Source organism: Electrona antarctica (genome assembly GCF_951216825.1).
Source record: "Electrona antarctica genome assembly, chromosome: 21".
Taxonomy (NCBI): domain Eukaryota; kingdom Metazoa; phylum Chordata; class Actinopteri; order Myctophiformes; family Myctophidae; genus Electrona; species Electrona antarctica.
Genome location: NC_136802.1, coordinates 2,962,268 through 2,979,679, shown reverse-complemented (window position 1 = coordinate 2,979,679; position 17,412 = coordinate 2,962,268). Strand labels below are relative to the sequence as shown.

Here is a 17,412-nt window from a genome sequence, read left to right as displayed (position 1 = left end):
TCAGTGGTTTGAGAGCGAGTATTACTCTACTTCAGTGGTTTGAGAGAGAGTATTACTCTACTTCAGTGGTTTGAGAGAGAGTATTACTCTACTTCAGTGGTTTGAGAGAGAGTATTACTCTACTTCAGTGGTTTGAGAGAGAGTATTACTCTACTTCAGTGGTTTGAGAGAGAGTATTACTCTACTTCAGTGGTTTGAGAGAGAGTATTACTCTACTTCAGTGGTTTGAGAGAGAGTATTACTCTACTTCAGTGGTTTGAGAGAGAGTATTACTCTACTTCAGTGGTTTGAGAGAGAGTATTACTCTACTTCAGTGGTTTGAGAGAGAGTATTACTCTACTTCAGTGGTTTGAGAGAGAGTATTACTCTACTTCAGTGGTTTGAGAGAGAGTATTACTCTACTTCAGTGGTTTGAGAGCGAGTATTACTCTACTTCAGTGGTTTGAGAGCGAGTATTACTCTACTTCAGTGGTTTGAGAGAGAGTATTACTCTACTTCAGTGGTTTGAGAGAGAGTATTACTCTACTTCAGTGGTTTGAGAGAGAGTATTACTCTACTTCAGTGGTTTGAGAGCGAGTATTACTCTACTTCAGTGGTTTGAGAGAGAGTATTACTCTACTTCAGTGGTTTGAGAGAGAGTATTACTCTACTTCAGTGGTTTGAGAGAGAGTATTACTCTACTTCAGTGGTTTGAGAGCGAGTATTACTCTACTTCAGTGGTTCTCTTGAGAGCGAGTATTACTCTACTTCAGTCCTGGGTTTGAGAGCGAGTATTACTCTACTTCAGTGGTTTGAGAGCGAGTATTACTCTACTTCAGTGGTTTGAGAGCGAGTATTACTCTACTTCAGTGGTTCTCTTGAGAGAGAGTATTACTCTACTTCAGTCCTGGGTTTGAGAGCGAGTATTACTCTACTTCAGTGGTTTGAGAGCGAGTATTACTCTACTTCAGTGGTTTGAGAACGAGTATTACTCTACTTCAGTGGTTTGAGAGAGAGTATTACTCTACTTCAGTGGTTTGAGAGAGAGTATTACTCTACTTCAGTGGTTTGAGAGCGAGTATTACTCTACTTCAGTGGTTTGAGAGAGAGTATTACTCTACTTCAGTGGTTTGAGAGAGAGTATTACTCTACTTCAGTGGTTTGAGAGAGAGTATTACTCTACTTCAGTGGTTTGAGAGAGAGTATTACTCTACTTCAGTGGTTTGAGAGCGAGTATTACTCTACTTCAGTGGTTTGAGAGAGAGTATTACTCTACTTCAGTGGTTTGAGAGCGAGTATTACTCTACTTCAGTGGTTTGAGAGAGAGTATTACTCTACTTCAGTGGTTTGAGAGAGAGTATTACTCTACTTCAGTGGTTTGAGAGAGAGTATTACTCTACTTCAGTGGTTTGAGAGCGAGTATTACTCTACTTCAGTGGTTCTCTTGAGAGCGAGTATTACTCTACTTCAGTGGTTTGAGAGCGAGTATTACTCTACTTCAGTGGTTTGAGAACGAGTATTACTCTACTTCAGTGGTTTGAGAGAGAGTATTACTCTACTTCAGTGGTTTGAGAGAGAGTATTACTCTACTTCAGTGGTTTGAGAGAGAGTATTACTCTACTTCAGTGGTTTGAGAGAGAGTATTACTCTACTTCAGTGGTTTGAGAGAGAGTATTACTCTACTTCAGTGGTTTGAGAGAGAGTATTACTCTACTTCAGTGGTTTGAGAGAGAGTATTACTCTACTTCAGTGGTTTGAGAGAGAGTATTACTCTACTTCAGTGGTTCTCTTGAGAGCGAGTATTACTCTACTTCAGTGGTTTGAGAGCGAGTATTACTCTACTTCAGTGGTTTGAGAGCGAGTATTACTCTACTTCAGTGGTTTGAGAGAGAGTATTACTCTACTTCAGTGGTTTGAGAGCGAGTATTACTCTACTTCAGTGGTTTGAGAGCGAGTATTACTCTACTTCAGTGGTTCTCTTGAGAGCGAGTATTACTCTACTTCAGTGGTTTGAGAGCGAGTATTACTCTACTTCAGTGGTTTGAGAACGAGTATTACTCTACTTCAGTGGTTTGAGAGAGAGTATTACTCTACTTCAGTGGTTTGAGAGAGAGTATTACTCTACTTCAGTGGTTTGAGAGAGAGTATTACTCTACTTCAGTGGTTTGAGAGAGAGTATTACTCTACTTCAGTGGTTTGAGAGAGAGTATTACTCTACTTCAGTGGTTTGAGAGCGAGTATTACTCTACTTCAGTGGTTTGAGAGAGAGTATTACTCTACTTCAGTGGTTTGAGAGCGAGTATTACTCTACTTCAGTGGTTTGAGAGAGAGTATTACTCTACTTCAGTGGTTTGAGAGAGAGTATTACTCTACTTCAGTGGTTTGAGAGAGAGTATTACTCTACTTCAGTGGTTCTCTTGAGAGCGAGTATTACTCTACTTCAGTGGTTTGAGAGCGAGTATTACTCTACTTCAGTGGTTTGAGAACGAGTATTACTCTACTTCAGTGGTTTGAGAGCGAGTATTACTCTACTTCAGTGGTTTGAGAGCGAGTATTACTCTACTTCAGTGGTTTGAGAGCGAGTATTACTCTACTTCAGTGGTTTGAGAACGAGTATTACTCTACTTCAGTGGTTTGAGAGAGTATTACTCTACTTCAGTGGTTTTGAGAGCGAGTATTACTCTACTTCAGTGGTTTGAGAGAGAGTATTACTCTACTTCAGTGGTTTGAGAGAGAGTATTACTCTACTTCAGTGGTTTGAGAGCGAGTATTACTCTACTTCAGTGGTTTGAGAGAGAGTATTACTCTACTTCAGTGGTTTGAGAGAGAGTATTACTCTACTTCAGTGGTTTGAGAGCGAGTATTACTCTACTTCAGTGGTTTGAGAGAGAGTATTACTCTACTTCAGTGGTTTGAGAGCGAGTATTACTCTACTTCAGTGGTTTGAGAGAGAGTATTACTCTACTTCAGTGGTTTGAGAGAGAGTATTACTCTACTTCAGTGGTTTGAGAGCGAGTATTACTCTACTTCAGTGGTTTGAGAGAGAGTATTACTCTACTTCAGTGGTTTGAGAGCGAGTATTACTCTACTTCAGTGGTTTGAGAGAGAGTATTACTCTACTTCAGTGGTTTGAGAGAGAGTATTACTCTACTTCAGTGGTTTGAGAGAGAGTATTACTCTACTTCAGTGGTTCTCTTGAGAGCGAGTATTACTCTACTTCAGTGGTTTGAGAGCGAGTATTACTCTACTTCAGTGGTTTGAGAACGAGTATTACTCTACTTCAGTGGTTTGAGAGCGAGTATTACTCTACTTCAGTGGTTTGAGAGCGAGTATTACTCTACTTCAGTGGTTTGAGAGCGAGTATTACTCTACTTCAGTGGTTTGAGAACGAGTATTACTCTACTTCAGTGGTTTGAGAGAGTATTACTCTACTTCAGTGGTTTTTGAGAGCGAGTATTACTCTACTTCAGTGGTTTGAGAGAGAGTATTACTCTACTTCAGTGGTTTGAGAGAGAGTATTACTCTACTTCAGTGGTTTGAGAGCGAGTATTACTCTACTTCAGTGGTTTGAGAACGAGTATTACTCTACTTCAGTGGTTTGAGAGAGAGTATTACTCTACTTCAGTGGTTTGAGAGAGAGTATTACTCTACTTCAGTGGTTTGAGAGCGAGTATTACTCTACTTCAGTGGTTTGAGAACGAGTATTACTCTACTTCAGTGGTTTGAGAGCGAGTATTACTCTACTTCAGTGGTTTGAGAGAGAGTATTACTCTACTTCAGTGGTTTGAGAGAGAGTATTACTCTACTTCAGTGGTTTGAGAACGAGTATTACTCTACTTCAGTGGTTTGAGAACGAGTATTACTCTACTTCAGTGGTTTGAGAGAGAGTATTACTCTACTTCAGTGGTTTGAGAGCGAGTATTACTCTACTTCAGTGGTTTGAGAGCGAGTATTACTCTACTTCAGTGGTTTGAGAGAGAGTATTACTCTACTTCAGTGGTTTGAGAGAGAGTATTACTCTACTTCAGTGGTTTGAGAGCGAGTATTACTCTACTTCAGTGGTTTGAGAGAGAGTATTACTCTACTTCAGTGGTTTGAGAACGAGTATTACTCTACTTCAGTGGTTTGAGAGAGAGTATTACTCTACTTCAGTGGTTTGAGAGAGAGTATTACTCTACTTCAGTGGTTTGAGAGAGAGTATTACTCTACTTCAGTGGTTTGAGAGAGAGTATTACTCTACTTCAGTGGTTTGAGAGAGAGTATTACTCTACTTCAGTGGTTTGAGAGCGAGTATTACTCTACTTCAGTGGTTTGAGAGCGAGTATTACTCTACTTCAGTGGTTTGAGAGAGAGTATTACTCTACTTCAGTGGTTTGAGAGCGAGTATTACTCTACTTCAGTGGTTTGAGAGCGAGTATTACTCTACTTCAGTGGTTTGAGAACGAGTATTACTCTACTTCAGTGGTTTGAGAGAGAGTATTACTCTACTTCAGTGGTTTGAGAACGAGTATTACTCTACTTCAGTGGTTTGAGAGAGAGTATTACTCTACTTCAGTGGTTTGAGAGAGAGTATTACTCTACTTCAGTGGTTTGAGAACGAGTATTACTCTACTTCAGTGGTTTGAGAGAGAGTATTACTCTACTTCAGTGGTTTGAGAGCGAGTATTACTCTACTTCAGTGGTTTGAGAGCGAGTATTACTCTACTTCAGTGGTTTGAGAGCGAGTATTACTCTACTTCAGTGGTTTGAGAGAGAGTATTACTCTACTTCAGTGGTTTGAGAGCGAGTATTACTCTACTTCAGTGGTTTGAGAGCGAGTATTACTCTACTTCAGTGGTTTGAGAACGAGTATTACTCTACTTCAGTGGTTTGAGAGAGAGTATTACTCTACTTCAGTGGTTTGAGAGAGAGTATTACTCTACTTCAGTGGTTTGAGAGCGAGTATTACTCTACTTCAGTGGTTTGAGAGAGAGTATTACTCTACTTCAGTGGTTTGAGAGAGAGTATTACTCTACTTCAGTGGTTTGAGAGCGAGTATTACTCTACTTCAGTGGTTCTCTTGAGAGCGAGTATTACTCTACTTCAGTCCTGGGTTTGAGAGCGAGTATTACTCTACTTCAGTGGTTTGAGAGCGAGTATTACTCTACTTCAGTGGTTTGAGAGCGAGTATTACTCTACTTCAGTGGTTCTCTTGAGAGAGAGTATTACTCTACTTCAGTCCTGGGTTTGAGAGCGAGTATTACTCTACTTCAGTGGTTTGAGAGAGAGTATTACTCTACTTCAGTGGTTTGAGAACGAGTATTACTCTACTTCAGTGGTTTGAGAGAGAGTATTACTCTACTTCAGTGGTTTGAGAGAGAGTATTACTCTACTTCAGTGGTTTGAGAGCGAGTATTACTCTACTTCAGTGGTTTGAGAGAGAGTATTACTCTACTTCAGTGGTTTGAGAGAGAGTATTACTCTACTTCAGTGGTTTGAGAGAGAGTATTACTCTACTTCAGTGGTTTGAGAGCGAGTATTACTCTACTTCAGTGGTTCTCTTGAGAGCGAGTATTACTCTACTTCAGTGGTTTGAGAGCGAGTATTACTCTACTTCAGTGGTTTGAGAACGAGTATTACTCTACTTCAGTGGTTTGAGAGCGAGTATTACTCTACTTCAGTGGTTTGAGAGCGAGTATTACTCTACTTCAGTGGTTTGAGAGCGAGTATTACTCTACTTCAGTGGTTTGAGAACGAGTATTACTCTACTTCAGTGGTTTGAGAGAGTATTACTCTACTTCAGTGGTTTTTGAGAGCGAGTATTACTCTACTTCAGTGGTTTGAGAGAGAGTATTACTCTACTTCAGTGGTTTGAGAGAGAGTATTACTCTACTTCAGTGGTTTGAGAGCGAGTATTACTCTACTTCAGTGGTTTGAGAACGAGTATTACTCTACTTCAGTGGTTTGAGAGCGAGTATTACTCTACTTCAGTGGTTTGAGAGCGAGTATTACTCTACTTCAGTGGTTTGAGAGCGAGTATTACTCTACTTCAGTGGTTTGAGAGAGAGTATTACTCTACTTCAGTGGTTTGAGAGAGAGTATTACTCTACTTCAGTGGTTTGAGAGCGAGTATTACTCTACTTCAGTGGTTTGAGAACGAGTATTACTCTACTTCAGTGGTTTGAGAGCGAGTATTACTCTACTTCAGTGGTTTGAGAGAGAGTATTACTCTACTTCAGTGGTTTGAGAGCGAGTATTACTCTACTTCAGTGGTTTGAGAGCGAGTATTACTCTACTTCAGTGGTTTGAGAACGAGTATTACTCTACTTCAGTGGTTTGAGAGCGAGTATTACTCTACTTCAGTGGTTTGAGAGCGAGTATTACTCTACTTCAGTGGTTTGAGAGAGAGTATTACTCTACTTCAGTGGTTTGAGAGAGAGTATTACTCTACTTCAGTGGTTTGAGAGAGAGTATTACTCTACTTCAGTGGTTTGAGAGCGAGTATTACTCTACTTCAGTGGTTTGAGAGAGAGTATTACTCTACTTCAGTGGTTTGAGAGAGAGTATTACTCTACTTCAGTGGTTTGAGAGAGAGTATTACTCTACTTCAGTGGTTTGAGAGCGAGTATTACTCTACTTCAGTGGTTTGAGAACGAGTATTACTCTACTTCAGTGGTTTGAGAGCGAGTATTACTCTACTTCAGTGGTTTGAGAGAGAGTATTACTCTACTTCAGTGGTTTGAGAGCGAGTATTACTCTACTTCAGTGGTTTGAGAGCGAGTATTACTCTACTTCAGTGGTTTGAGAACGAGTATTACTCTACTTCAGTGGTTTGAGAGCGAGTATTACTCTACTTCAGTGGTTTGAGAGCGAGTATTACTCTACTTCAGTGGTTTGAGAGAGAGTATTACTCTACTTCAGTGGTTTGAGAGAGAGTATTACTCTACTTCAGTGGTTTGAGAGCGAGTATTACTCTACTTCAGTGGTTTGAGAGCGAGTATTACTCTACTTCAGTGGTTTGAGAGAGAGTATTACTCTACTTCAGTGGTTTGAGAACGAGTATTACTCTACTTCAGTGGTTTGAGAGAGAGTATTACTCTACTTCAGTGGTTTGAGAGCGAGTATTACTCTACTTCAGTGGTTTGAGAGAGAGTATTACTCTACTTCAGTGGTTTGAGAGCGAGTATTACTCTACTTCAGTGGTTTGAGAGAGAGTATTACTCTACTTCAGTGGTTTGAGAGCGAGTATTACTCTACTTCAGTGGTTTGAGAGCGAGTATTACTCTACTTCAGTGGTTTGAGAGCGAGTATTACTCTACTTCAGTGGTTTGAGAGCGAGTATTACTCTACTTCAGTGGTTTGAGAGCGAGTATTACTCTACTTCAGTGGTTTGAGAGCGAGTATTACTCTACTTCAGTGGTTTGAGAGCGAGTATTACTCTACTTCAGTGGTTTGAGAGCGAGTATTACTCTACTTCAGTGGTTTGAGAGCGAGTATTACTCTACTTCAGTGGTTTGAGAGCGAGTATTACTCTACTTCAGTGGTTTGAGAGCGAGTATTACTCTACTTCAGTGGTTTGAGAGCGAGTATTACTCTACTTCAGTGGTTTGAGAGCGAGTATTACTCTACTTCAGTGGTTTGAGAGAGAGTATTACTCTACTTCAGTGGTTTGAGAGCGAGTATTACTCTACTTCAGTGGTTTGAGAGCGAGTATTACTCTACTTCAGTGGTTTGAGAGAGAGTATTACTCTACTTCAGTGGTTTGAGAGAGAGTATTACTCTACTTCAGTGGTTTGAGAGCGAGTATTACTCTACTTCAGTGGTTTGAGAGCGAGTATTACTCTACTTCAGTGGTTTGAGAGCGAGTATTACTCTACTTCAGTGGTTTGAGAGCGAGTATTACTCTACTTCAGTGGTTTGAGAGCGAGTATTACTCTACTTCAGTGGTTTGAGAGCGAGTATTACTCTACTTCAGTGGTTTGAGAGCGAGTATTACTCTACTTCAGTGGTTTGAGAGAGAGTATTACTCTACTTCAGTGGTTTGAGAGCGAGTATTACTCTACTTCAGTGGTTTGAGAGAGAGTATTACTCTACTTCAGTGGTTTGAGAGAGAGTATTACTCTACTTCAGTGGTTTGAGAGAGAGTATTACTCTACTTCAGTGGTTTGAGAGAGAGAGTATTACTCTACTTCAGTGGTTTGAGAGCGAGTATTACTCTACTTCAGTGGTTTGAGAGAGAGTATTACTCTACTTCAGTGGTTTGAGAGAGAGTATTACTCTACTTCAGTGGTTTGAGAGAGAGTATTACTCTACTTCAGTGGTTTGAGAGCGAGTATTACTCTACTTCAGTGGTTTGAGAGCGAGTATTACTCTACTTCAGTGGTTTGAGAGAGAGTATTACTCTACTTCAGTGGTTTGAGAGAGAGTATTACTCTACTTCAGTGGTTTGAGAGAGAGTATTACTCTACTTCAGTGGTTTGAGAGAGAGTATTACTCTACTTCAGTGGTTTGAGAGAGAGTATTACTCTACTTCAGTGGTTTGAGAGAGAGTATTACTCTACTTCAGTGGTTTGAGAGAGAGTATTACTCTACTTCAGTGGTTTGAGAGAGAGTATTACTCTACTTCAGTGGTTTGAGAGCGAGTATTACTCTACTTCAGTGGTTTGAGAGAGAGTATTACTCTACTTCAGTGGTTTGAGAGAGAGTATTACTCTACTTCAGTGGTTTGAGAGAGAGTATTACTCTACTTCAGTGGTTTGAGAGAGAGTATTACTCTACTTCAGTGGTTTGAGAGAGAGTATTACTCTACTTCAGTGGTTTGAGAGCGAGTATTACTCTACTTCAGTGGTTTGAGAGCGAGTATTACTCTACTTCAGTGGTTTGAGAGAGAGTATTACTCTACTTCAGTGGTTTGAGAGAGAGTATTACTCTACTTCAGTGGTTTGAGAGAGTATTACTCTACTTCAGTGGTTTGAGAGAGAGTATTACTCTACTTCAGTGGTTTGAGAGAGTATTACTCTACTTCAGTGGTTTGAGAGAGAGTATTACTCTACTTCAGTGGTTTGAGAGAGAGTATTACTCTACTTCAGTGGTTTGAGAGAGAGTATTACTCTACTTCAGTGGTTTGAGAGAGAGTATTACTCTACTTCAGTGGTTTGAGAGAGAGTATTACTCTACTTCAGTGGTTTGAGAGAGAGTATTACTCTACTTCAGTGGTTTGAGAGCGAGTATTACTCTACTTCAGTGGTTTGAGAGCGAGTATTACTCTACTTCAGTGGTTTGAGAGAGAGTATTACTCTACTTCAGTGGTTTGAGAGCGAGTATTACTCTACTTCAGTGGTTCTCTTGAGAGAGAGTATTACTCTACTTCAGTGGTTTGAGAGAGAGTATTACTCTACTTCAGTGGTTTGAGAGCGAGTATTACTCTACTTCAGTGGTTTGAGAGAGAGTATTACTCTACTTCAGTGGTTTGAGAGAGAGTATTACTCTACTTCAGTGGTTTGAGAGAGAGTATTACTCTACTTCAGTGGTTTGAGAGAGAGTATTACTCTACTTCAGTGGTTTGAGAGAGAGTATTACTCTACTTCAGTGGTTTGAGAGAGAGTATTACTCTACTTCAGTGGTTTGAGAGCGAGTATTACTCTACTTCAGTGGTTTGAGAGAGAGTATTACTCTACTTCAGTGGTTTGAGAGCGAGTATTACTCTACTTCAGTGGTTTGAGAGAGAGTATTACTCTACTTCAGTGGTTTGAGAGAGAGTATTACTCTACTTCAGTGGTTTGAGAGAGAGTATTACTCTACTTCAGTGGTTTGAGAGCGAGTATTACTCTACTTCAGTGGTTTGAGAGAGAGTATTACTCTACTTCAGTGGTTTGAGAGAGAGTATTACTCTACTTCAGTGGTTTGAGAGCGAGTATTACTCTACTTCAGTGGTTTGAGAGAGAGTATTACTCTACTTCAGTGGTTTGAGAGAGAGTATTACTCTACTTCAGTGGTTTGAGAGAGAGTATTACTCTACTTCAGTGGTTTGAGAGCGAGTATTACTCTACTTCAGTGGTTTGAGAGCGAGTATTACTCTACTTCAGTGGTTTGAGAGAGAGTATTACTCTACTTCAGTGGTTTGAGAGAGAGTATTACTCTACTTCAGTGGTTTGAGAGAGTATTACTCTACTTCAGTGGTTTGAGAGCGAGTATTACTCTACTTCAGTGGTTTTTGAGAGCGAGTATTACTCTACTTCAGTGGTTTGAGAGTGAGTATTACTCTACTTCAGTGGTTTGAGAGAGAGTATTACTCTACTTCAGTGGTTTGAGAGAGAGTATTACTCTACTTCAGTGGTTTTTGAGAGCGAGTATTACTCTACTTCAGTGGTTTGAGAGCGAGTATTACTCTACTTCAGTGGTTTTTGAGAGCGAGTATTACTCTACTTCAGTGGTTTGAGAGAGAGTATTACTCTACTTCAGTGGTTTGAGAGAGAGTATTACTCTACTTCAGTGGTTTGAGAGAGAGTATTACTCTACTTCAGTGGTTTTTGAGAGCGAGTATTACTCTACTTCAGTGGTTTGAGAGCGAGTATTACTCTACTTCAGTGGTTTGAGAGAGAGTATTACTCTACTTCAGTGGTTTGAGAGCGAGTATTACTCTACTTCAGTGGTTTGAGAGAGAGTATTACTCTACTTCAGTGGTTTGAGAGCGAGTATTACTCTACTTCAGTGGTTTGAGAGAGAGTATTACTCTACTTCAGTGGTTTGAGAGAGAGTATTACTCTACTTCAGTGGTTTGAGAGCGAGTATTACTCTACTTCAGTGGTTTGAGAGAGAGTATTACTCTACTTCAGTGGTTTGAGAGAGAGTATTACTCTACTTCAGTGGTTTGAGAGCGAGTATTACTCTACTTCAGTGGTTTGAGAGCGAGTATTACTCTACTTCAGTGGTTTGAGAGCGAGTATTACTCTACTTCAGTGGTTTGAGAGCGAGTATTACTCTACTTCAGTGGTTTGAGAGCGAGTATTACTCTACTTCAGTGGTTTGAGAGAGAGTATTACTCTACTTCAGTGGTTTGAGAGCGAGTATTACTCTACTTCAGTGGTTTGAGAGAGAGTATTACTCTACTTCAGTGGTTTGAGAGCGAGTATTACTCTACTTCAGTGGTTTGAGAGAGTATTACTCTACTTCAGTGGTTTGAGAGCGAGTATTACTCTACTTCAGTGGTTTGAGAGAGAGTATTACTCTACTTCAGTGGTTTGAGAGCGAGTATTACTCTACTTCAGTGGTTTGAGAGAGTATTACTCTACTTCAGTGGTTCTCTTGTTGTTTAGAGAGCGAGTATTACTCTACTTCAGTGGTTCTCTTGTCCACTAGTCCCTTCTTAACATGTTACTCTAGTTTCTATCTGTTGACAAAAACATATTTAGTCTTAGATTTGGTCATCGTGGCTTAAGTTTTCATTTAGTTTCCATGTAGTTTTCGTCAGTGAGAAAAAGGTAGTCGACGAACACTTTGCGTCTTGGTTTCAGTCGACGTTAACAACACATGATGTAGACAGACAGTGTAAACACGGCGTTGTGACGTTAACAACACATGCTGTAGACAGACAGTGTAAACACGTTAACAACACATGATGTAGACAGACAGTGTAAACACGTTAACAACACATGATGTAGACAGACAGTGTAAACACGTTAACAACACATGATGTAGACAGACAGTGTAAACACGTTAACAACACATGCTGTAGACAGACAGTGTAAACACGTTAACAACACATGCTGTAGACAGACAGTGTAAACACGTTAACAACACATGATGTAGACAGACAGTGTAAACACGTTAACAACACATGATGTAGACAGACAGTGTAAACACGTTAACAACACATGATGTAGACGGACAGTGTAAACACGTTAACAACACATGATGTAGACAGACAGTGTAAACACGTTAACAACACATGATGTAGACAGACAGTGTAAACACGTTAACAACACATGATGTAGACAGACAGTGTAAACACGTTAACAACACATGATGTAGACAGACAGTGTAAACACGTTAACAACACATGATGTAGACAGACAGTGTAAACACGTTAACAACACATGATGTAGACGGACAGTGTAAACACGTTAACAACACATGATGTAGACGGACAGTGTAAACACGTTAACAACACATGATGTAGACAGACAGTGTAAACACGTTAACAACACATGATGTAGACGGACAGTGTAAACACGTTAACAACACATGATGTAGACAGACAGTGTAAACACGTTAACAACACATGATGTAGACAGACAGTGTAAACACGGCGTTAACAACACATGATGTAGACAGACAGTGTAAACACGGCGTTGTGCGATGGATGCGTTGCTTACCAGAGAGCACGGAGTCTTCTTCTCCCTCCGAGCCGTACTGCAGAGCCAGGGTGATGGCAGACAGCCGGTCGCCCTGAGCAGACCTGCGATTTCTGAACACGTGAATAACATGTAAGGCACCACAAAGTCACTGCTCCTGCTATGGGTTGATTTAACCCATTCTGACCTGAGATCAGATTCTAAAAATGTGACTAAATTTGACTGAGGGACTGCAGCCATTGGATTTTTTTGAATTTTCGTTTTTTTTTTTTTTTTTTTTCTCATTTTCATTTCATGCCATATGAAAGCAGGGAATCATAGCTTCAAATTGACATATTGGTTGTTCAGTTTGACCCACCAGTTTTGGAGATATGGCTCATAGAGTAATGTCTTGCAGAGAAACAGTGAGTTGAGAAAACCGCCTTGAAAGGTTCACTTCTGTGGACTCTAACATTACACCTAGCTACATGTTTAAGCATTTATTTCATATTTACATGTCAATTGCAGCTCTGACACTTATTTCAGACATGCTCTAGTATGTGAAGAGTCTGCCTGTGCTATAAACTCATTTTGGAAAAAAAAAGCCAGAATTTGCGCGATGGCAGTCTCTCAGTCAAATCTGGTCACAAATGTCTTCTACATCCTGACAGTTTTCTGAAAAAGCTATGTTTCTATGTCAGTCGTTCTTCGATTTTTCAAAAATAGCAGTGGCGCGCTACGAGCTTGTAGATCTGCTATTTTTCAATAGCTAAAGCATAACATAATGCCAACACCAAAAGGGGTTCCCGCCCCCAAAATGGGTTAATAGGTGAATAACATGTAAGGCACCACAAAGTCACTGCTCCTGCTATGGGTTGTTTATTCTATACACTAGTGCTGTAAGTAAGTAGCCTTGCCGAGCCTATCTCCTGTTTCTGTAGCCATGAGGCCCATAGGGCAGGAGCCTATCTCCTGTTTCTGTAGCCATGAGGCCCATAGGGGCAGGAGCCTATCTCCTGTTTCTGTAGCCATGAGGCCCATAGGGGCAGGAGCCTATCTCCTGTTTCTGTAGCCATGAGGCCCATAGGGCAGGAGCCTATCTCCTGTTTCTGTAGCCATGAGGCCCATAGGGGCAGGAGCCTATCTCCTGTTTCTGTAGCCATGAGGCCCATAGAGGCAGGAGCCTATCTCCTGTTTCTGTAGCCATGAGGCCCATAGGGCAGGAGCCTATCTCCTGTTTCTGTAGCCATGAGGCCCATAGGGGCAGGAGCCTATCTCCTGTTTCTGTAGCCATGAGGCCCATAGGGGCAGGAGCCTATCTCCTGTTTCTGTAGCCATGAGGCCCATAGGGGCAGGAGCCTATCTCCTGTTTCTGTAGCCATGAGGCCCATAGGGGCAGGAGCCTATCTCCTGTTTCTGAAGCCATGAGGCCCATAGGGCAGGAGCCTATCTCCTGTTTCTGTAGCCATGAGGCCCATAGGGGCAGGAGCCTATCTCCTGTTTCTGTAGCCACGAGGCCCATAGGTCAGGAGCCTATCTCCTGTTTCTGTAGCCATGAGGCCCATAGGGGCAGGAGCCTATCTCCTGTTTCTGTAGCCATGAGGCCCATAGGGGCAGGAGCCTATCTCCTGTTTCTGTAGCCATGAGGCCCATAGGGCAGGAGCCTATCTCCTGTTTCTGTAGCCATGAGGCCCATAGGGCAGGAGTCTATCTCCTGTTTCTGTAGCCATGAGGCCCATAGGGCAGGAGCCTATCTCCTGTTTCTGTAGCCATGAGGCCCATAGGGCAGGAGCCTATCTCCTGTTTCTGTAGCCATGAGGCCCATAGGGCAGGAGCCTATCTCCTGTTTCTGTAGCCATGAGGCCCATAGGGGCAGGAGCCTATCTCCTGTTTCTGTAGCCATGAGGCCCATAGGGCAGGAGCCTATCTCCTGTTTCTGTAGCCATGAGGCCCATAGGGCAGGAGCCTATCTCCTGTTTCTGTAGCCACGAGGCCCATAGGGCAGGAACCTATCTCCTGTTTCTGTAGCGTGAGGCAGCTTGATGTACAAGTACACCCCCTGGACATGACGCTAGTATGTCGCAGGGACTTACCCCCAATCCAACCCATGATGCTGAGTGTCAAGCAGGGAGGCACTGGGTCCCATTTTTAGAGTCTTTGGTATGACCCGGCCGGGGATTGAACCCCAACCTCCCAGTCTCAGGGCGGACACTCTAACCACAAGGCCACTGAGCTGGTCAATACAGTAGTGCTGCCCAATTAAAAAAGGTTGCAATGTAGATTCAGATACCTCTGAGATCTATTTTCTACATTAGAGTAAGAATCGGGGGCACTAAATATTAAACGTGACATTTTTGTTTTGTTTTACATTAGCCAACTCAACCCTAGTATTCTGGGGAGGCAAATTAACCAAAAAATAGCAGATCTACAAGCTCAGAACGCCTAGCACTGCGAGGCGTTGTTAGCTTGTAGATCTGCCGTTTCTGGTGGAGAGGTTTGGCGTCTTTCAGTGCTTCTTCAATGCAGTTGCAGTAGAACGAGGTCATCTATTCACATGCGTGCCTTCTCGAGAACCGTGCCTTCTCGAGAACCGTGCCTTCTCGAGAACCGTGCCTTCTCGAGAACCGTGCCTTCTCGAGAACCGTGCCTTCTCGAGAACCGTGCCTTCTCGAGAACCGCCCGACTTCAAACTAACTTTGGTGTGTACACATGACGTCAGAGGACCCGATACGGTGTCGAGCCAATCTGAATATATGTGACCAGATTTGACTGAGAGACTGCCATCGCGCAAATTACAGCTTTTCACCAGAGTTTATAGCACAGGCAGACTCTTCACATACTAGAGCTTGTCTGAAATAAATGTCAGAGCTGCAATTGACATGTAAATATGAAATAAATGCCCAAACATGTAGCTAGGTGTAATGTTAGAGACCACAGAAGTGAACCTTTCAAGTCGGTTTTCTCAACTCGCTGTTTTCTGCAAGACATTACTCTATAAGCCATATCTCCAGAACTGGTGGGTCAAACTGAACAACCAATATGTCAATTTGAAGCTATGATTCCCTGCTTTCATATGACATGAAAAAACGAAAATTAAAAAAAATCCAATGGCAGTCCCTCAGTCAAATTTAGTCACATATGTCATAATCCTGCTAAGAATGTACCTAATGCGAAGGCTAGTTTTTTTGTCACAATCGTGCTAATAATATTTATACCTGATTCGGAGGCTGGTTTTTGTGGGCTCGGCATGTTCGAGTTCAGTCTTCCTCTGGATGAAGACCTTCTTGATGATGTTTGCATCCTATACGGAGAGAAAGGATTGAGTTAACTGTGATAATAATGAAAATAATAACACACAGTGTTAAAGAACAAAATAAACAGTAGAAGTTGTCCCGTGTCGGTACCTTAAAAACCTGAGATCCTGGTTCGTTGTACGTTTTGGCATTTTTGGCCAGCAGGTCGATGTCCTTGGCCATGGCATTGACGCTCTTATAGTATCCAATCTATACGGTTAAAGAAACAAAGGCCTTCGTTAGTTAACCCATTCTGACCTGAGATCAGATTCTATAAATGTCTTCTACATCCTGACAGTTTTCTGAAAAAGCTATGTTTCTATGTCAGTCGTTCTTCGATTTTTCAAAAATAGCAGCCCTACAAGCTCATAGCGCGCCACCGAGTGGCGCGCTATGAGCTTGTAGATCTGCTATTTTTCAATAGCTAAAGCATAACATAATGCTAACACCAAAAGGTGTTTTCTTGGGTTGGCCTCTCCTTCTGCACCATACTCCTTGCTGTTTTGAGCATGCACGTTACCGTTCACTTCCCTGTTTACGGCTCAGAAAGAATGCCTGGTATCTCCTAACCTAGGGAGCTTTCTGATGTTTCTGACCGGATGGCCATACTTCTGTCTTCAACAAGCCTCTCGTTTAGAATATTAACGCTTCTAGAGAGACTTTATCGTAATCATCTCGAGGTGAGCAGCATTATGCCTCCCGGTTTTTCTACGGAACGGAAGGGGGGGGGGGGGGGGGGGCTTTCAGAGTAAAGGCTGCCACATCTGCCCGGCACCCCGAGCTTTTATTTTGAAAGAAATCCCGGCGCTCGTTGTGTTAAACAGACAACATCGAAGTGCTTGACTTAAACCTCTCTCTCTCTTGTAGTGCTTGACTTAAACCTCTCTCTCTTGTAGTGATTGACTTAAACCTCTCTCTCTCTCTTGTAGTGCTTGCCTTAAACCTCTCTCTCTCTTGTAGTGCTTGACTTAAACCTCTCTCTCTCTTGTAGTGATTGACTTAAACCTCTCTCTCTCTTGTAGTGCTTGACTTAAACCTCTCTCTCTCTTGTAGTGCTTGACTTAAACCTCTCTCTCTCTTGTAGTGCTTGACTTAAACCTCTCTCTCTCTTGTAGTGCTTGACTTAAACCTCTCTCTCTCTCTCTCTTGTAGTGCTTGACTTAAACCTCTCTCTCTCTTGTAGTGCTTGACTTAAACCTCTCTCTCTCTTGTAGTGCTTGCCTTAAACCTCTCTCTCTCTTGTAGTGCTTGACTTAAACCTCTCTCTCTCTTGTAGTGATTGACTTAAACCTCTCTCTCTCTTGTAGTGCTTGACTTAAACCTCTCTCTCTCTTGTAGTGATTGACTTAAACCTCTCTCTCTCTCTTGTAGTGCTTGCCTTAAACCTCTCTCTCTCTTGTAGTGCTTGACTTAAACCTCTCTCTCTCTTGTAGTGATTGACTTAAACCTCTCTCTCTCTTGTAGTGCTTGACTTAAACCTCTCTCTCTCTTGTAGTGCTTGACTTAAACCTCTCTCTCTCTTGTAGTGATTGACTTAAACCTCTCTCTCTCTTGTAGTGATTGACTTAAACCTCTCTCTCTCTTGTAGTGCTTGACTTAAACCTCTCTCTCTTGTAGTGCTTGACTTAAACCTCTCTCTCTCTTGTAGTGCTTGACTTAAACCTCTCTCTCTTGTAGTGCTTGACTTAAACCTCTCTCTCTCTCTTGTAGTGCTTGACTTAAACCTCTCTTTCTCTTGTAGTGATTGACTTAAACCTCTGTCTCTCTTGTAGTGCTTGACTTAAACCTCTCTCTCTTGTAGTGCTTGACTTAAACCTCTCTCTCTCTCT

General features: G+C 41.8%; 1 protein-coding gene across 1 annotated transcript in view; it reads right to left on the bottom strand.

Moving 5' to 3' along the window:
* LOC306913801 (protein polybromo-1-like) overlaps positions 1-17,412 on the bottom strand; it is an 89,718-nt gene that overhangs the window by 52,275 nt on the left and 20,031 nt on the right. Inside the window, exons 8-10 of the mRNA XM_079490614.1 lie at positions 15,695-15,793; positions 15,506-15,591; positions 12,333-12,424 (exon numbers count right to left, since the gene is read on the bottom strand). Coding sequence (XP_079346740.1) covers positions 12,333-12,424; positions 15,506-15,591; positions 15,695-15,793 — 277 coding nt within the window. The remainder of the gene's footprint in view (positions 1-12,332; positions 12,425-15,505; positions 15,592-15,694; positions 15,794-17,412) is intronic.